This window comes from Ovis aries, chromosome 25 (assembly GCF_016772045.2).
Source record: "Ovis aries strain OAR_USU_Benz2616 breed Rambouillet chromosome 25, ARS-UI_Ramb_v3.0, whole genome shotgun sequence".
NCBI classification, from domain to species: domain Eukaryota; kingdom Metazoa; phylum Chordata; class Mammalia; order Artiodactyla; family Bovidae; genus Ovis; species Ovis aries.
Window position 1 is genome coordinate 37124151 of NC_056078.1, and position 21005 is coordinate 37145155.

General features: G+C 40.4%; 1 protein-coding gene across 4 annotated transcripts in view; it reads left to right on the forward strand.

Moving 5' to 3' along the window:
- Window positions 1-21005, forward strand: part of NRG3 (neuregulin 3) — a 1235273-nt gene that overhangs the window by 1204603 nt on the left and 9665 nt on the right. For all 4 annotated transcript variants that reach the window (XM_060406805.1, XM_060406806.1, XM_042241140.2 and 1 more), the window contains exon 7: window positions 17876-18003. In XM_060406805.1, coding sequence (XP_060262788.1) covers window positions 17876-18003 — 128 coding nt within the window. The remainder of the gene's footprint in view (window positions 1-17875; window positions 18004-21005) is intronic.

Here is a 21005-nt window from a genome sequence, read left to right on the forward strand (position 1 = left end):
TAATGCTGAAGCTGAAACTCCAATATTTTGGCCACCTGAGGCAAAGAACTGACTGATTGGAAAAGACCCTGATGCTGGGAAAGATTGAAGGTAGGAGGAGAAGGGGACGACAGAGGATGAGAAGGTTGGATGGCATCACTGACTCGATGGACATGAGTTTGAATAAATTGGTGATGGACAGGGACTCCTGGCATGCAGTATTCCATGGTGTCGCAAAGAGTTGGTACACATTCTATAGACAGAATGAGGTCCATCGCAAAAGGCAAGAACAATCTTGGGAGAAACACACTCCACAGACAGTTTGGGCCACCTTAAAATGTGAGAGTCCCCGCCAAATAAGGCATGGTTAGTTTTTATGGGGGGGGGGGGGCGGTAATTTCACAGCCTAATGACTAGGAGGATTTTTCCAACTATTTTAGGAAAGGAGTGGGGATTTCTAGGAATTGGACCACTGCCCACTTTTTGGTCTTCTTGTGGTTACTCTCTGAACTGTCTTGGCACCAGTGGTATGTCAGTTAGCATGCTAATCTATTACAATGAGCATAAAATCAGGCTCAAGTTCTACTGGAAGTCAGATCTTCTGCCATCTTGGACCTAGTTGTTTCTAACCAGTTTTTCTCATGTCCTATGACTGTATTATTCTTTTAAGGGTTATGCCCTGCCTCCTTCCCTCCTGTTTCATTAGGATAACACATTTGAAGGGATACACAGCCTGAAAGGCTATACAGAATCTGGGAGTTCAGGCAGAGAATAGGTGAGAGGAAAGCAATTAAGGACCTTGAAGAAAGAGTGCAAGATGCGCTGAGAAAGCCTATGCATGCTAGCCACAGCATTCTACACGTTGTCGGCTAGGCTCAAGGGATTTCTGAGAAGATCCCTTTAACAAGACTAGACTAACATGAACAAGTTGCCTTCCCAAAGGCACATATCAATTTCCATTCTAGAAAAAAATATGGGTCACTACCAACTTTGTTATACCTTTGTCAAGATTTTTTTTGCTAATTTAATAGGAGAAAATTATATTCTATAATTAAATTTCATTGTTTGAGAGGGTAATGTAATCTCTGCATATATTTCTAGTCAGATTTCCTCTTTGGTGAATTATATGCTGATACCCTCGTTCGTAATTTTATTATAAGAATCAAATAACAGTTTGACAGCAATTTTTCATGACATATGTTATGGGAGAAAATAGTAATAGAGAATACATATCATTAATCCCTTAAAAAGAAATTGAAATGTGTAAGAACATTGCTTTCTTACAATGCTATGCTTAAGATATATAAGAAGCATATAGGACATCTAAGCAGCTGGTCAAATAACAAGTAACCCTAGGGAAAGAAATAACTTGTCATAGGGCTAAGAAAAGTCTGCATGTATATTAAAATGCAAATGTACCAAAGAAAATTTGGAAAAGCATTTTTCTTTTGTAGGTCTATATTTTTTTCCTTTGGAAAAGAGCTATAAGGAAATAGCAGTGTCAATGATAATAACAAAAATGATAAATAAAATAATAATCATAGCAAATAACATGTACTGGGTACAGACATAGAATCATGCTAAGTAATACAAATGCATAGCCTTATTTAGTCCTAACAGAAGCTCCTTAGAGTTTACACCCACAGTGTGCAGAAGAGGAATCTAGGACTCAAAGCTTGAGTCAGGCAGCTAGCGAGTAGCTGAGAATGAAACCCATATCTCAATAGCTCAGTGGTTCTCAATAGGGGGCGCTGTTGCCTCCATGGAGCATTTGGCAAAGTTGAGAAACACTTCGGGTATTACAACTTGGGAGGGAAGTGCACAGGCATCTATGACAAGACGGTGCTGACAAATATCCTATAATGCTTGGGGTAGTCTTCCATGACAGAAAATGATCTTTCCTAAATGTCAAGAGTGGTGAAGAAGTTCAGAGTCTAAGGTCAAGCTGCAAGGTGTGACCACTAGGAAACTGAGAAAGCCTAGCCATGAAGTTCAATCACAGCCTCCCCACTGCAGGCATTCACTTCTACTGCATGGATGGAGACAGGTAACCCAGGCACACTGCAGTCCTTAGGAGGGAAAATTTCTTACTTTGCTTACCATATCGGGCAAATTTGTCTTTATCTTGGAGCCCAGGTTAACTACTTGATATTCTTTGCAAATTGTAATGTTTAACAAATGAATTGGCTGTGTCTGGCATTCCCTTGAGTTCGTTAAACATTCATGGGGAAGGGTTTCACTTTACAGTCATTGAACAAGATGTGAAACACCAGTCCGGTGAAGCAGCATGATACCCTGGCAACACTAGACTCACAAGCTGCAGAACTAGACCTGGCAGTACCTTGGAAGCACTCAGCCACAAACCATCATTTACAAAGGCAGCACTTGTGACTCAGAGAGAGGATCTGACCTCATTCCCTGTGTCCCTGGTGAGAGAGAGAGAGAGAGAAAGAAACAGAACTGGGATTGGAGTTAAAACATCCAGACCAGTCAGGGGAGTGAAACTTCTCAGCACCTAGTCCAGGGATCAGAAACAGAAGTCATCAAAAGATAGAAGATCTATCCTCCTCTCTTAAAATCAAGGAAAAAAAAAAAAGCTATACATGAGTGAAAAATGAAGGAACAAAGAATACCCCTTCCCATAGATTTTCAATTCCCATCTTAGGAAAGACAAGTTTGTGGAGATAACATTCAGTGAGAAAGAACTGGAAGACAATATTTGCATGCTAAAGGAGAATAATAAAAATTTAAGCCCTTGATAATTGGCATTGATAACTGGAAGAGAGAAGCATTTTGATAATTGGTAGAGTCTACCAATATTTTTTGGATAATTTTTTGATGATTGCTGTAGAGATGCATTTATTCTGTAATGTATTTTGAACACTTTTCTATACTAGACACTACACAGAGAGCTTAAAAAAATACAAACAGGAGAGATTGAGCATGATTTCCGGGAGCTCATGCCAAAGCCTTTGACTGTGAGGATCACAATAAACTGTGGAAAATTTTTCAAGAGATGGGAATACCAGACCACCTGACCTGCCTCTTGAGAAACATGTATTCAGGTCAGGAAGCAACAGTTAAACTGGACATGGAACAACAGACTGGTTCCAAATAGGAAAAGGAGTACATCAAGGCTGTATATTGTCACCCTGCTTATTTAACTTCTATGCAGAGTACATCATGAGAAATGCTGGACTGGAAGAAGCACAAGCTGGAATTGAGATTGCTGGGAGAAATATCAATAACCTCAGATATGCAGATGATACCACCCTTGTGGCAGAAAGTGAAGAAGAACTAAAAAGCCTCTTGATGAAAGTGAAAGAGGAGAGTGAAAAAGTTGACTTAAAGCTCAACATTCAGAAAACTAAGATCATGGCATCCAGTCACATTACTTCATGGCAAAAAATGGGGAAACAGTGGAAACAGTGACAGACTTTATTTTTGGGGGGGCTCCAGAATCACTGAAGATGGTGACTGCAGCATTGAAATTAAAAGATGCTTACTCCTTGGAAGGAAAGTTATGACCAACCTAGACAGAATATTAAAAAGCAGAGACATTACTTTGTCAACAAAGATCCGTCTAGTCAAGGCTATGGTTTTTCCAGTCGTCATGTATGGATGTGAGAGTTGGACTATAAAGAAAGCTGAGTGCTGAAGAATTGATGCTTTTGAACTGTGGTGTTGGAGAAGACTCTTAAGAGTCCCTTGGACTGCAAGGAGATCCAACCAGTCCATCCTAAAGGAGATCAGTCCTGAGTGTTCATTGGCAGGACTGATGTTGAAGCTGAAACTCCAATACTTTGGCCATCTGATGCAAAGACCTGACTCATTTGTAAAGACCCTGATGCTGGGAAAGATTGAGGGCAGAAGGAGAAGGGGACAATAGAGGATGAGATGGTTGGATGGCATCACCGACTCAGTGAACATGAGTTTGGGTGAACTCGGGAGTTGGTGATGGACAGGGAGGCCTCCTGTCCTCCAGTTCGTGGATTTGCAAAGAGTCAGACATGACTGAATGACTGAAATGACTGACATGGGCCATTGGTAGAAACAAATATGTAAGCATCACTTTTTTAAATAATGTGGATACATTAAGTCAAATTAGTATCAAGTAATGGAACAGGGCATCTAAAATTGAAGAGGGGAATCTGCAAAGTCTTCCCTGAAATAGGTGGCATTTACACTGAGTCTTGAGACTGAGTTGAAGTGCATCAGATAGTTTGATAGGAGTTGGTCAGAAGAGGTGATTTCTTTGAACTGTAAATTGAAGCTAATTTTCAACAGTTTTAGTATAAAACCTGATCTCTTATTTAATATCAAATTCTAAGATACAGATTTGCTGTAGATTCTTAATAAATCACCTGCAGATTGAAATATGCATTAAACATTTCATAAGGACGAGGGATATAATGGTCACCGAAAATGACGGTGTTCCTACTTTCAAGGAGCTTACTGATGACTGTAGGTGATTGATAGATATTAATCGAAGAATGCCACAAACAAATGTGCCAAGGCCTACGGCCAATAGTGAACAGAGCTATTAGAGTTTACAGAAGGCAGCAGCGGGAGATAGCCTGGCAGGAGGAAGATCTAAGCGCGCTCTCAGTTCCCCTAGTTGAACCAGGCGTCTGGATGAGGCAAGATGGTGGAGGGTGGGTGATGGGGGTCGGGAGGCACGCTCGCTGTGCCGGGTGTCTGGAATGATGTCTAGCTCTATTATTCCTCTTCAGCGGGATGTGTTAGCGTTTGACAGCAGTTGTTGCAGTTCTTCCAGCTCTGGTGCATGGTGCGAACATTCTTAAAATAACCACGACTGTCAAGTTGTTTTTAATTACTCACATTTAGAGATCCAGATGAAACCTCACTCTAAAATATGTCATAACCACTTACTCTAACCATCTTCTGGGCTCACAAGTCAGGTTTGCAATAAAGAACTTTTTGATACAGACCTAGGTGAGCTGAGAGCCAGGTGGAGACAAGACCTTGAAAACTGCAGAAACCATTTAACGATATCCTCCTTCCTGTCTTTGTTGCCTGGGATCCCAGACCAGGCGATTATCAGTGCTGTCAACATTGCTTTCCAACACAGACACCGCTTTCACTTAACCTTCTAACTCCAACTGCTTGAAGGGGACAAACCTGGAAACAGCGTATCTTCCTCGACTTTTGATATGTTTCTACTTCAGCTGACAGGCCTGTCAATTTCAGGGCACCACTAACAGCATGCTAGGAGCAAGACAGGTGATGGTGCAAACAGCGGCGGGCATCCTCAGCACCCGGTGGCATCTCCACAAGGAAGGCTTTCAGAGAAGCCAGTCAGGATGGGTGCTTCCCCGAGAAATATGGTACTGCCTGGTGTCTAAGTGGGCTTCTGAAAGAAAACCAGTTGAGTTCATGCTGAAAGGATCAGTGACTGGTCTTTGCCATCTTCTCTTTCATGATTAAAGAGACATTTTGTACATTTGTACAAATGGAGTTTTAAGAAAGCATACATATATACACAGGAAGTCAAGATCTAAGTACAGGGAAAAAAGCATAGAATCAACTGCCATATTTTGTAACATTGTATAGAAATGTTAAGATTGGAGAGCCAGGCATGCCGCTGGCCTGGGCACTTGAACTTCACTGGGGACACCATCAGATGGATGAGATAAAATTTTGCCCATTTTAACTCCTCTCAGGGAGGAACTGTATACATTTTGGAAGGAACCATATAACAAATGCTGTAGGCACAAGTATAAAACGTCAAAGGCGATCATCCTGGTCAGTTAAGCTGCCCTTAAGGAGAGTTGTGCAGACTCTGGCTGACTAAGTGGGTTTTACACCTTGCCTACAGCTGAGCTACTCAGGAAACTAAAGGAAAAATGAATACTGCCTTTGTCTCTAAATTACTAATTATTATTAGTATTATTATTATTGTTGTGTAGATTTTGCTTAAATTAAAAAAAAATAAGTGGACTTTATTTTTTAGGATGGTTTTAGATGTACTGAAAAGTTGCAAAGTTAGAGAAATTTTCAATATACACTGTACCCCAGTTCCCCTATTATTAACATTGTACATTGATGTGGGACATGTGTTCAACTAATGAACTCATACTATGTATATTATTATCTCAAATCCATGGTTATTCACAAGTCCTTAGTTTTTACTTAATTGCTGTTTCTGTTCCAAGACCCAGTGCAGGACACCATATTACATTTACTTGTCATATCTTTAACTTCCTCTTGGCTGTAACATTTTGTCAGAGTTCTCTTATTTTAATGAGGTTGATAGCTTTTAAGTCAAGTATTTTTTTAGGATGCTCCTTTACTGGGATATTTTCAATGTTTTTCTCAAGATTAGATTGGAATTACGAGGTTTTGTGAGAAAGACAATAAGGTAAAGTGCCAATTTCTTCACATCCTATCAAAAGTGCATACTATCAATATACTTTGTCACTTTAAAAATATTTCCGTATTTATTTGGCTGTTCTGGGTCTTAGTGATGACATGCAGGATCTCTCATTGTGGCATGTGGGCTTGGGCTCAATAGTTACAGCTTACAGGCTTAGTTGCCCCATGTTATGTGGAATCTTAGTTCCCTGACCAGGGATCAAACCTGCATCCCCTGCATTGGAAGGTGGATTCCCAACCACTGGACCATCAGTGAAGTCCCAATTCGTCACTGTTGACGATTTCTTTTGTCATATGCAGTGGTAAATGTCAGACATTTCCACTGTGATGTTAATCCTTCTTGCCCCTCACTTTCTACAGAGTTCTGTGTGGAAGGCAGCAATCATGTGTAGACTACACTTAAGGATTGGAGAGTTGTGCTCACCCTTGTGAAGGCAGAGTATCCACATAAATTATTTGGAACTCTACTGCAAATGGTTTGTCTTTTCACCTTCAATCATTTCTTGAGGGAAAATATCTTCCTGTAGGTGAGATCAGGCTCTGGTTGAGTCTCTTTTCACAGAAAAGTAGACAGTTTATAATGGGGAGCACTCTGCACGCATTTCTGAATGGTTATTTTCTCCTTTTCTCATCAGAGATATGAGGGTTTTTTGTTTTTTTTTTTCTGTTTTTTTCTTTTTGGTTCTTTGTTGTGAGAATCTGGTTTGGTCCTGGAGATTGAACTCATAAAAGCATGAGAGCAGTCCCTAACTTCAGCCCTCAGATAATTTTTACTTTCCCTCTAGTCTACATGCAAGTTTCCAAAAATTATTAAACTTGCCACTTAAGTGTCCCTACCCAGTTAATGTTTCTGGCAGATTCTCCCACAGGTAAGCTTATTACTAATCAGAGTTCTTGGCTTCCCTTGCTCACCCCCTGAGGGGGAGGGGACAGGGGTGAACTGGTTCCTCACATGGGGCAAGTATGGGGTGGGTCCAGGGTCAGGCCAGAAGGGTGGCTTAGGTGGGCACTTGGTGCTGCTGTATGCAGGGCTCACGCCTAGTATCCTGCTGTTATCCTGGGCATCTCAGAAGCAGCAGTGGGGTTTTGGTGTTTTTCTATGTGGTTGTTCCTAACTTGCTCCAGCTCTGCAATGTTGTTGTTCAGTAGCTCAGTTGTATGGGACTCTTTGCAACCCTGTGGCCTGCTGCACACCATGTCCTTCACTGTCTCCCAGAGTTCACCCAAACTCATGTCCGTTGAGTCAATGATACTATCCAAGTATTTCATCTTCTGTCTCTTTCTTTCCCTCCTGCCTTCAATCTTTCCAGCATCAGGGTCTTTCCCAATGAGTCAGTTCTTCCCTTCAAGTGGCCAAAGTACTAGAACTTCAGCAACAGACCTTCCAATGAATATTCAGGGTTGATTTCCTTTAGGATTGACTGGTTTGACTGGCTTCCTGCCCAAGGACTCTCAAGAGTCTTCTCCAGTACCACAGTTCCAAAACATCAGTTCTTCAGTGCTCAGCCTTCTTTGTGGTCCATTTCTCACATTGGTGCATGACTGCTGGAAAAAGCATAGCTCTGATTATATGGACATTTGTTGGCAAAGTGACATAGAGCTTTTTCATACACTGTCTAGTTTTGTCATAGATTTTCTCCCAAGAAGCAAGGGTCTTTTATAACTTCATGGCTGCTGCCACCATCCACAGTGATTTTGAAGCCCAAGAAAATAAAATCTGTCACTGTTTCCATTTCCCCATCTATTTGCCATGAAGTGATGGGACCAGATGCCATGATCTTAGTTTCTTGAATGTTGAGTTTTAAGCCAGCCTTTTCACTCTCCTCTTTCACCTTCATCAAAACGCTCTTAAGTTCTTCTTTGCTTTCTGCCAGAATGGTGCTGTCCTCTGCATATCTGAGGTTATTGATATTTTTCTCGGCAATCTTGATTCCAGCTTGTGAGCATCCAGCCTGGCATTTCACATGATGTACTTTTCACATGATGTCCTCTGCACATATTTTAAATAAGCAAGGTGACGATATACAAGCTTGGCATACTCCTTTCCCAATTTGGAACCAGTCTGTTGTTCCATATCCAGTTCTAACTGTTGCTTCTTGACCCAAAAAACAGGTTTCTCAGGAGGCAAGTCACGTGGTCTGGTATTACTATTTCTTTAAGAATTATCCAAAGTTGTGATTCACACAGTCAAAGTCTTTAGCATAGTCAGTGAGCAGAAATAGATGTGTCTCTGGAATCGGTTTGCTTTTTCAAATAGATGTTGGCAATTTGATCTCTGGTTCCTCTGCCTTTTCTAAATCCAGCTTGTACATCTGGAAGTTGTTGGTTCATGTACAGTTGAAGCCTAGCCTAAAGGATTTTGAGTATGACTTTGTTAGCATATGAAATGAGTGCAACTTTGGGGCAGTTTGAACATTCTTTGGCATTGCCCTTTGGGAACTGAATGAAAACAGACCTTTTCCAATCCTGTGACCACTGCTGAGTTTCCCAAATTTGCTGACATATTGAGTGTAGCACTTTCCAAAGCATCTTCTTTTAGGATTTGAAGTAGCTTAATTGGAATTCCATCATCTCCACTAGCTTTGTTTGTAGTAACACTTCCTAAGACCCACTTGACTTTATACTCTAAGATGTGTGACTCTAGGTAAGTGACCACACCATTGTGGTTATCTGGTCATTAAGACCTGTTTTGTACAGCTCTTCTGTGTATTCTTGCCACCTCTTCTGCTTCTGTTAGGTCCTTACTATTTCTGTCCTTTATTGTGCTCTTTTCACATCAAATGTTCGCTTGGTACCTCTAATTTTCTTGAAGAGATCTCTAGTCTTTCCCATTCTGTTGTTCTCCTCAATTTCTTTGCATTGTTCACTTAAGAAGGCTTTCTTATGTTTCCTTGCTATTCTTTGGAACTTGGGATTCAGATGGGTACCCTTCCGCTCTTTTTTTTTTTTTTTTTTTTTACCTTTCACTTCTCTTCTTTTCTTAGCTATTTGTAAGTCCTCCTCAGGCAACCATTTTGCCTTGTTGCATTTCTTTTCCTTGGGGATGGTTTTGGTTACCGTCTCCTGTACAGTGTTATGGACCTTTGTCCATAGTTCTTCAGGCACTCTAGATCTAATTCCTTCAATCTATTTGTCATTTCTACTGTATAATCATAAGGATTTTATTTAGGTCATACCTGAATGGCCTGATGATTTTCCTTATCTTTTTCAATTTGTCTGAATTTCACAATAAGGAGCTCATGCTTTGAGCCACAGTTAGCTCCCAGTCTTGTTTTTTTTTTTTTTTTTTTCCTGGCAAAGTAGAGCTTCTCCATTTTCAGCTGCAAGGAATATAATCAATCTGATTTTGGTATTGACCATCTGTGATGTCCATGTGTAGAGTCATCTCTGGTGTCGTTGCAAGAGGGTGTTTGCAATGATCTGTGAGTTCTCTTGGGAAAACTCTGTTAGCCTTTGCCCTGCTTCATTTTGTGCTCTAAGGCCAAACTTGCCTGTTATTCCAGGTATCCCTTGACTTCCTACTTTTTCATTTCAGTCCCCTATGATGAAAAGGACATCTTTTTTGGTTTTAGTTCTAGAAGGTCTTGTGGGTCTTCATAGAGCTGTTCAACTTCAGCTTCTTCAGCATTAGTGGCTGGGCCATAGACTTGGATTACTATGATGATGAATGGTTGGCCTTGGAAATGAATCAAGCTCATCCTGTCGTTTTTGAGATTGCACCCAAGTACTGCATTTCAGACTGTTTTGTTGTCTGTGAGGGCTACTACATTTCTTCTACAGGATTCTTGTGCACAGTTGTAGATGAAATGGTAATTTGTATTAAATTCACCCATTCTGGTCCATTTTAATTCACTGATTTCTAAAATGTCAGTTTTCACTCTTGCTATCTCCTGTTTGACCACTTCCAATTTACCTTGATTCTTGGACCTAACAACCCAGGTTCCTATGCAATATGGAACTTTATTTCCATATTGGACTGGACTTTATTTTCACCACCAGACACATTCACAACTGGTCATCACTTCTGCTGTGGTTCATCCTCTTCATTGTTTTTGGAGCTATTCCTCTGCTTTTCTCCAGTAGCATATTGGACACCTACTAACGTGTGGTATGTGTGTGTGTGTGTGTGTGTGTGTGTGTGTGTGTGTGTGTGTGTGTGTGGTGGGAGGTTCATCTTTCAGTGTCATATCTTTTTGCCTTTTCATACTGTTCATGAGGTTTCAAGGCATAAATGCTGAAGTGGTTTGCATGTATGTAGTTATTTTTAGTCTCTTTTAGATTCTTTGTATTTTGTTGCTGGAGGAAATGTTTGTCCAGGTTCAAACACTTCAGCAAAGTGTCCCAGGACCCAGCCAGTCTTATTTCCTGCCTTAAGTGATTCGACAGCTCTTTTTCTTAAGGGTTAAGAGGCTGAAGGTCTCCTCTGAAACTTCTTCCTGTTGGAAAGGGGCCACAGACCCTCGTCCACCCAAGAGGCATATAATTCCTTTGCTGACTGTTCCAAAGACCTCTAGGGGCCTGGGATACCCTCCACTGGAATAGGTTGAATTCTCTGAGACATCATGACCCTTACTTGAAACTGTTGGAGCCTAGAAGATAGAAGCTTAAAGAAAAGGTTAAACAAACAAGGGTCAAGAAGGAGAATAACAACCGACACTAAACAGCCTAGATGATAATGGCTCCACTGTTGACCAGACAGTAGAGGCAATATCATCCTTGCCAAAGTTGTGAAGCCATTCTGCTTGGGTGTATACTTCCTTTGTTTGGATGCGTACAAGACAGCTTGTGGGATTTTAGTTCCCTGATCAGGGATTGAACCCGAGGGCCATGGCAGGGGAGGCATGGAGTTCTTACCACTGGACCACCAAGGGATTCCCTTTATTCCCTTAATGCAAACTTCTACCTGTCCTGTAGCATTGGTCCAGGTGCAGGAAGTGTTAGTTATTATACAAGCTCTACCTTGTTCTGCCAGGAGGTAATCTAGGGCCAGATGACTGTCAAGGACCACAGTAGTCAAAAGAAGCAAGAGAGGTCTTAAGTCCTGTCAAGGCCTGCTCTGTCTTTTTCATCATATAATCAAGCTGTATGGTGAGATTTTTCAGTGTCATTTCATGACAGGAAAAGCCTTCCCTTGGAGCTGCCAGAATATCACCAGCCCTGCCCTGTGAAGATCCTTCCTAGTGCTCTTTGGGTTTGGTGGTGAGCCAGAGTGATCCTGTTATAGATAAAAATCCTTCTAGCCCTATAGTGCACTATATGAAGTGGACATTATCAATCCATTTATAGGCCATCCTGACAAATGAGTTTCTTGCCATTCTTCCCTAGTTAGCAGGACTAGTAATATGGACAGTCGATAGGAGGAGCTTTTCTGTGGTGGAGCATTTCCCTTAAACCAAGCGCAGAGAGCTGCTTCCCTGGCAAGAAGGGCTGAGCAAACCAGAGCACAGCGGCAAGATTGGCACACAGAAGTCAAACCAGCATTTTTCTTAGCTGTAGATGGTGCCTGTCTTTTGGGTGGGTTTATCTCAGATTTTTCACTGGCTCACAGATGGGTTGTTCTGCTTTTGTAACCGGCCTGGTCTTTGGAGGCAAAAGCTTTAGGTTGGACAAATGTACCCAGCTGTCAATAGATATATCCCTTGCAGTTTGATGCAGCTGGAGTTGCTTCTATTCCTTTATAGGGGCCCTTCCATTTTGGCAATAATTGGTCTTCAGGGGACCCGTCTTTCTCAGATTTTAAGAAGAACTTGGTCCTCATGGTTAATTTGTGAAGAAACTGCCCCCTTCCATTATATTTTTAGTGGGAGCTGGCTGTGCCTTGTGGGCGCAGTCCTGGATTGCTTCTGAACTGGTCCTCGATTACTAATGTATCTCAGGTCTGTCTCACCTCATCATCTAGAAGAATGTCAGTAGTAAGAAAAGGCCTGTCATAGGCAACTGCAAATGGGCTAAGCTTCAGACCACTGCTGAGGACTACCTGGACCAGGGGGAGTGCCATAGAAAGCTAGTTGTTCCAGGGTTCATGATTCTCTTGGCAGAGCTTTGCTAAGGTTTTCTTTAATGTATGATTCATTTTCTCCACCTTCCCTGAAGACTAGGGATGCAAGAGGTATGTAGCTTGTTGGCTATCCCTAGGGCCACGGTAAGCTCATGTGTAATTCTGGCCATGAAAGAGAGTCCCTCCTCCAGAGGGACTTTGGAAATCCACACTAAGGGATTCTTTCTTTCAAAAGGAACTTACAGACTTCAACAGCCTTTTCAGAACAGGTGGGGAAAGCTTCAACCCATCCTGTGAAAGTAATAGCAAATGCCAAAAGCTACTTATATCCTGATTGTGGGGGCATTTGGATGAAATCTAACTGCCCAGTCTTTACCTGGGTATGTCCATTGGTATTGAACTGGCCTGAGTAACGAAGAGGGGATTAGATGGGTCTGTGAGTTATAACAGGCACATAAATCATAGAAAGCATTACTTGTATTAGTTCTTTTAAACCCCTTTCCTAAAAGAGTCTTTGGCATCAAGCCCCACAGTGCATCCCTCCTAAAGTGGGTGGCATCGTGCAAGCTCTTATTGAGTTTTCATCGTTGGGCCTCAGGGGTCAGAATGTTATCCTTCTTTCTATACCAGTCTGTGTTTCCCTTCTCATAGCCCCATTTCTCAGCATTTTCCTGTTCCTGTGGGGAATACTGGGGAAGGCTAGGGAGGTCAGGGGGCCAGTCACTAGAGCCATACCTTGTTCAGGTTCCTGAAGTTGGGCTGCCTTTTTGCAGTCTGTGATCAGCTTTGGTGTTCCCTTGGCTCACATTAGGTCCATCCCTAATGGCCCCTACAGTTGATGACTGCCACCTGGGTCAGGAGTTGCACTGCTTCTAAAAGAGCCAGAATAATATCTGTATGTTTTATGAGAGAATTTCTATCAGTCAAGCTTTCTCTTTCCTTCCAAATGGTGGCATGAACATATAGTACATGGAATTCATATTAGAGTCAGCAAAAATATTTAATTTTGTATCCTTCCCTAATTGAAAGCTCTCATTAATGCAGCTAGCTTGGCCTTTTAGGCTGATGTCTGACAAGGGTTCTTGGCCTCTTTAATCAATAGAAATTGATAAGAGGCCAGAGGAGATTCAGACAGTGTTTTATGAGGATTTGTGCTACCACAGGAGGGAGTGAAAACAAGTGACAGGTTCCCTTGCTCGCTGCCTGAGGTGGAGTGAGCTGGCTCCTTACATGGGGTAAGGGCAGGGAGTGGGTCCAGAGGTGAGCTTAGGTGCTCTGCCCATCCCCTTGGTGGTGCTCATGCAGAGATCATGCGTGGTATCCTGCTTTTATTCTGGGCATCTCAGAAGTGGACATTGGGTTTTGGTGTTTTATATATTATTCATAATTTGCCCCAACTGCCCATGCATGCAGTTATTTTTAGTCCCTTAGATCATTTGTGTTGCTACATCACCTCAAGCAACAGGCAGTGAAGGATCCCATGTCCCAGCCAGTCTTAAGCTGATCTTGACTGATTCTCTGCATGAATTTCTCTGTCCAGATTTTGGAATGCTGTTTTGCCCTGCACTCTGATGGATATAAGAATAGGCATTGATTTTGTGTGTTCAGCTTTTTTTTTTTCTTTCTTATTTTAAGGACAGGAATGATGATTTTTAAGCTCTTTATTTGTTAGAACTGAAAAATAGAATCTGTCTATAAATTCATCTCAATCAATATATATGGAATATTAGTTTGAATGATTGCCAAGTTATTAGGTTTTTTGTGTTCCCTCTTGTCTCAACCAACCTTGGATAGGGATACCAGCAATTTAAACCTGCATCTTAGGCTAAATGCAGCCACTGAAATGAAAATAATTCACAAAAAGGCTACAAGAGAAAGAGCCACAATAATAAATTTTGGAGGCAAATTTGTTTTAATGGACCAAAATAGTATCATTGGAAGCAACTGTATAGTATAACAGCAATCTAAGCATTTAAAAGAAAAGATGTAAAACTTAATATCTATTATGAATGTTATGAATAAGGAGAACAAGTAAGAGGTTGATTCTATTCAAGCCTTTTTTTTTTTTTTTTTTTTTTTGCCAGATTTTGAATAAGGCCCTCTAGCTCTCATCATCAAAAGTCTCAATCTAGGCAGAGGCTCTGAACTAACAGCCCCAAACTTGAATTAGGATTGACATAAATTGTATTTTTAAAAAAGGAACAGGCTGCTAACTTTTAATGATTTGGAAAGTTCTCTAGAAACTCTTGACCTTGCTAGAAACACTGGCCCTCTACAGAGGGCTCTACTGACAGCCCTCTATAGAAACAGCACAGAAGTTACCCCTTTCAGTTTGCCACAGATGTCTCCAGATACTTTCACCTCTGTCTATAGCTGAGCCTTCTCGGCACCTGAGTTTGTCTTATAAAGCAATTTTTTAGAAGTTGGGAGAAAAAAATTCCTATTAGATCTTTTATAGAATTTGAAAATCAGGTAGAAATTCAGGATGTTATTTACCTTTCAATAGCATATTGATTCAGTTCAATTTTCCATGGATGATTTATGATAAACAAGTTTAATTAGTCAGCAAAGAAGTACATGTGAAAGTACTCCCGTCATATTTTGTAGTTTTGTAATTTTGGGGTTGCTGAAAACAACCACCTTTTCCACCTTATCTCTGTATCTTCTTTTTGTTCTATGTCAGCTCAACAGTTTTGCAAGAACTCTTAATAGCTTCTCTTAAGCCCATTTTGTAGAATTCATATTTTGATTCAAGATGTGGTCATTATTAACACGCTACAGTTTATTTTGGAGTACTTAAAAATAGAGATTTTGAACATAAAGTTATATAACCTTGACAATTTTCCTAGTTTTCATAGCCCATACCCACCAATATAGTTTTTCCCAAGGATAACACCTTAATAGTTTGTTTTTTTTTCCCCTCATCTGTATCCTATGTGGTTGTGTGCACACACAGAAACACATGTATCAGTCAGGTCGTTTCAGCTGCTCAGTTGTGTCTGACTCTTTGTGACCCCATGGACTGTAGCACACCAGGCCTCCCTGTCCATCACCAACTCCCATAGTTTACTCAAACTCATGTCTATTGAGTTGGTGATGCCATCCAATCATCTCATCCTCTGTCGTCCCCTTCTCCACCTGCCTACAATCTTTCCCAGCATCAGGGTCTTTTCAAATGAGTCAGCTCTTCACATGAGGTGGCCAAAGTATTGGAGTTTCAGCTTCAGCACCAGTCCTTCCAATGAATATTCAGGATTGATTTCCTTTAGGATGGACTGGTTGGATCTCCTTGCAGTCCAAGGGACTCTTAAGAGTCTTCTCCAACACCACAGTTCAAAAGCATCGATTCTTCAGTGCTCAGCTTTCTATATAGTCCAACTCTCACATCCATACATGACTACTAGAAAAACCATAGCCTTGACTATTCAGACCTTTGCTGGCAAAGTAATATCTCTGCTTTTTAATATGCTGTCTAGGTTGGTCATAACTTTCCTTCCAAGGAGTAAGCGTCTTTTGATTTCATGGCTGCAGTCACCATCTGCAGTGATTTTGTAATTCAAAAAAATAAAGTCTGTCACTGTTTTCATTGTTTCCCCATCTATTTGACATGAAATGATGGGACAAGATGCCATGATCTTAGTTTTCTGAATGTTGAGCTTTAGGCCAATTTTCTCACTCTCCTCTTTCACTTTCATCAACAGGCTCTTTAGTTCTTCACTTTCTGCCAAAAGGGTGGTGTCGTCTGCATATCTGAGGCTATTGATATTTCTCTTAGTAATCTTGATTCCAGCTTGTGCTTCCTCCAACCCAGCATTTCTTGTGATGAACTCTGCTTATAAGTTGAATAAGCAGGGTGATGATATACAGCCTTGACATACTCCTTTCCCTATTTGGAACCATTCTGTTGTTCCATGTCCAGTTCTAACTGTTGCTTCCTGACCTGCATACAGATATCTCAAGAGTCAGGTCAGGTGGTCTGGTATTCCCATCTCTTGAAGAATTTTCCAGAGTTTGTGATCCACACAGTCAAAGGCTTTGGCAAGTACATACAAAATCTATACATATGTATATACACACACAGAACTAAATATGTTCATATATAAACACATACATACACTTAGATATATATCTGTTTACTACATTTCCCTCATTTACACAAGTGAATTCATATTATGGATGCTTCTTATACCTTGATTTTATTCTCTTCAGTGACTGTATAGTATTCATTTGCGGCTATTTCTCTTGTTTCCAATTGCTTCTCTTTAGTGTCTGTTTTCTGATATGTTGTTAACAATTATACCAGTGACATGCTCTGGTGATTATATCATTTTGAACTTTTACAGTTAATTATGGGAACCCCTAGAAGTATTAGTCTTCATCTAAGAGTAGGGTGATTAAAATTTTGGAACATTTTGCTAATCTGTACCCCAGCAAGTTAGCAACAAATCTTATTTTTCTTGAACGTTTGTGTTTAGGATGTACTCCTGAAATTTAACATGGCCCTATTCTGATTTTCCTCTCTTTACATGAGTTCAGTTATGTACCTTTTCATATATGTATTCTGCAGATATATACTTTTTATGTGAATTTCTACATTTACATGTGAATATCTGGATTTCAAAATCTCTTCTTTGGTTATTAGCATTCAAAAAATGTCATTTCTCAACATAGTTTCCATTGGAGCTTCCAGAAAAGAAGCCTGCTATTCCTTGTTGCTTGTTCAAGTGCCAGTGCCCAGGGAATGTTCGACTTGACAGCTGCTGCCTGGTTGAGATGCTAAGCAATATTTCTCTAGGGGCAAAGCTTTCCTTAATGGGCCACCACTATATGGCTTCCCCTAGGCTACTGTGCCTTGTGATATCTCAAAGGTGAAACCAACGGTTAATAACTATAAAGAATAAACTGTTTGCACACTTCTCTTATTAGACATGGTAATTACCTGGCAACAGGATGAAAGGGAAACGCTGGAGAGTGGCGGGCAGACACTCTAAATCATCTTTTGTAATTCTCAGAACTATGAAGAACTTCTGTTGTGAACTTCACTCATTTAGTCAGCGTTTATTGAATAAGTCAGCATTTATTGAATCCCTACTTTTAGTAATAGAACAAGTTAATTTTTTGATAAAATGTACATTGAATTAAAAAATCCTTTTATTAACTTAAATGATATTCTATATCAACTATAATTAAAAAACTACTGGTGGTTTTGGCTTAAAGGCATAGTGTGCCATGGGTAAAAATTGAAATGAAAAGATAGGATTCTAATGTGTAAAGCCCTGTTGAATGGACCTCATCTAATCACAGAGAGTTTTGGGAGCAAAAGGTTGAGAGCATTGTGAGAAAGGGGATGAAAATGATGTCTTTATCATTCTCCTGATCCAGTGCCCAGTGGAAAAGTTACTGGTAAGTTCCAGTAACTTTTTGATATCCAGCTATAGTGTCAGAGGCCCTCCTCTCATAACTTCTCCTCCAGCTCAACTCTTTGCATGTGATTTCCCACAGTATTCAAAGGCGGAAAGGCATCCGGTGACTGCATTGGAGAAAATGATGGAGTCAAGTTTTGCCGGCCCCCAGTCATTCCCAGAGGTCCCTTCTCCCGACAGAGGAAGCCAGTCTGTCAAACACCACAGGTACAGGTAGCTAAATCATGGTGGGAATGGGCGTGTTGACACAGAGTGTAATGCTGGACGGCACATGCCAAGGAACAGCAACATTTTTCAGGAGAGGTGATCATTCTTGCTCCTCTTACTGCCCATGGAGTGGATGCTCAGGCAGCTTACAGCAGGCCGAGAGACCAGTAGGCAGCAGTGTAACTTGAAGAAGCCTAAAGGGACTTATTAACAATAGCCATCAGGGCTGCAGACGCAGACCAGTGAATTAAACAACTGCTATCTGAAAAATCATTAAAAACATGGTTTTTCCTAGCCTGCCTTATCACTGCAGATTTAATGACTCATTCTTCCCTAGGCAGCTGATAGCACATGTTCCAGATCTTCACACATAGTTCTCACGGGGGAAGAATCCTGCTAAATCTTCTCTTGGTTTAATATTAGATCTTCCATTATCAGTGGAGTGGGACTCTTTTTTTTTTTTTTTTTTCTTCCATATTCTAACCATAACATTGGCTATTTGGGGAAGAAAGCCAAAAATAAAGTTATCTTGTAAAAGTTTTCAATTTTATAGCATTCTGAGGCTGAGCACATTCTCAGCATCTTCTAGTCACGTGCTATGTTTACACATAAGGAATCTGGAACTCCAAAAATTGAAAGCTTTGTTCTAAGGTGCCAACAGTTGAGACCTGCTAGAACAGACATTATGTTTATGTACATCCAAAAATACATTGTCCATCTTTGTGGAAGTTGTCCAAAGATTTAAGCTTTCTTTTCTTAGTAGGAAAGTACAGTGTTAAAAACAATTCTTAAATTATGAAGAGAATAAATATTTTTTAAATGGAAAAGGTAAAAAAAAGAAGTTGTTTCCAGCAATGAAAGAAAAATGTTGTTGACCCTTGGTTTTCACATATCTGAACCACATTTTAGAAACGACTGTGAGAGAAGTATGCATTGTTCAAAGAAGCTAACTTCTCTATCACCTCTGAAGGAGTCCCCCCAAAAGATTTTACTGATGCTGACCACATTTACTATGGGATTTTCATGTCGTTCTGGATACTAATCATTGGTACTCGATGGTGATTTTTATTCTTAATCTACATGAGTAGAGACTGAGATATTAAGGGTTTGCTAAGTTTAAAAAAAGGGGTTAAATATTTTCAACACAGGATGAAATATGTTTGGCCACTGGATAACTGCTTTAGCTACTGAGTATAACTTTTGATTTATATCAGTAGGGGAATTTACAAATATTTCCCTATGAAAGAGCATTTTAAGTTCACTGGACTTAATGGATGTTCTTCAATTAAGAAATTAGATACAAAATCATCAGCCTTTTAGAAGAATTTTTTTTTTCCAAAAGCGTATTTCCCTCTGCAGATTGTAATCCGTATTAAAGCAGTATTTCATCCAGTCAAGTAAAATAAAGTATAATATTAAGTATCATATTATGTCATACATGTTTTAAAGTTGATAGGATAAAGAATGACAGCTTCTAACGTATTTGACCTGCAATAACCCTGTCCCTATTTTTGTCTGTTGATACACCCCCTCCTAAACTTGGTTTCTACCATGGCTTCTAGGAATCACTCACAGGTCAAATAAGGAACTCTCTAAGAGACCTTCTTTTTTGTTTGGTTCAATGACTCTGCAGTATTTGTTGGCATGCATTGTGTCCTGATAGACGGGCAAGGGTTGATTTATAAAGTGCTTTTAGAACTTTGTAAATTACAGTTCAATATATCATAGCTTTTGTTTTGTAAAACATGCAGTAGACTTAAACGTTTTTGTGATTGATAACCTAGTCACTGATTTATACATCCCGCAAACTGCTCCATAACTTCCTGAATGCCACTGGGTTATAAAGCTTGAATAGTGGATTGATCAATAGGTATAGAACTGTTTTTTAAGGTGGGTTACTAGTTCATACCTGTAGACTTTGTTGTTGTGCCATTTTGGCTAGCTATGAATAATTCATTTCTTTTGGTGTACTGCAAATCTGACTCATTTGGATAACTCATTTATGAAACAAAAGCTATTAATTCAAAGCCATTATTTCTCATGTTTAGTCCAACACACCCCCCCTCCTTTATTTTAAAGAAGCCATCTATTATGTCATATCATACTTAGTGCATTAATTTTGACAATATAACTCATTTATAGCCAGGACATATATAGGTTTTTTAAGGTAAAATAATTCCAGGGTTTTCAGTGATTAGTATGAGCCTTTGAGTTGTCAGTTTGGGCAGAGGAATTGGGGAACTTATTGTGCTGAGCACCTACCAAGTGCCAGATTTCCTGCTAAACACTACATATTTGAGCTCTTTAATCCCCACAGCAATACTATGAAGATGCCTCAAAACATGCACCATGTCTAGGCTTTACCTTTTTCTGCCCTGCCTTGTACACTAAAACGGGCAGCACTTCTCTTGCCTTTGGACTTCTGTTGTTTCACTGTGATGCACAGGCAAGTGAGGGAAGGGCAGGGCCAGTGCGGTCCTAGCACTCTTTGCCTTCCCTCCCTGTCTGGTGGCCTTAGCTACGGCCCCTCTTCTGGGGGCCGCAGCACCTGCCAGGTGGCCTCTGCTTACAACCATTTTCTCTCCTCAGTCAGGTAACTGCTCCTTCCCCCCTGTCCATTCAGTAACAAGGATGGTAACAGCTTCCCATTGTCATCATACAATAGTATCCTGTTGTGTGTTTTTCTTTTTTTTTCCCCTCAAACAGTGAACATACATTTCTAAAGAGCAAAATCTTCCCAAATGATCCAATTTCTGGTGCCATTTATTTCCCTCCAGGACTCTGACTGGCACAAGTACTATCCCCAGTATTATGCTGCTAGTAACATACAGACCCAATGCAGCTAATTCTAGCATCCAAGCCCGAGTGCTCTGTGAACTTCATAATTGCCACTGGACAGTGTATATAGAAACTGGAAGGCAGAGAAACGAATCAGTTATTATGGAGCTCCTTAAACTTGCTGGCTTAGTGACCTAGCTAGATGTCCCTTGTTAAGCATTTTA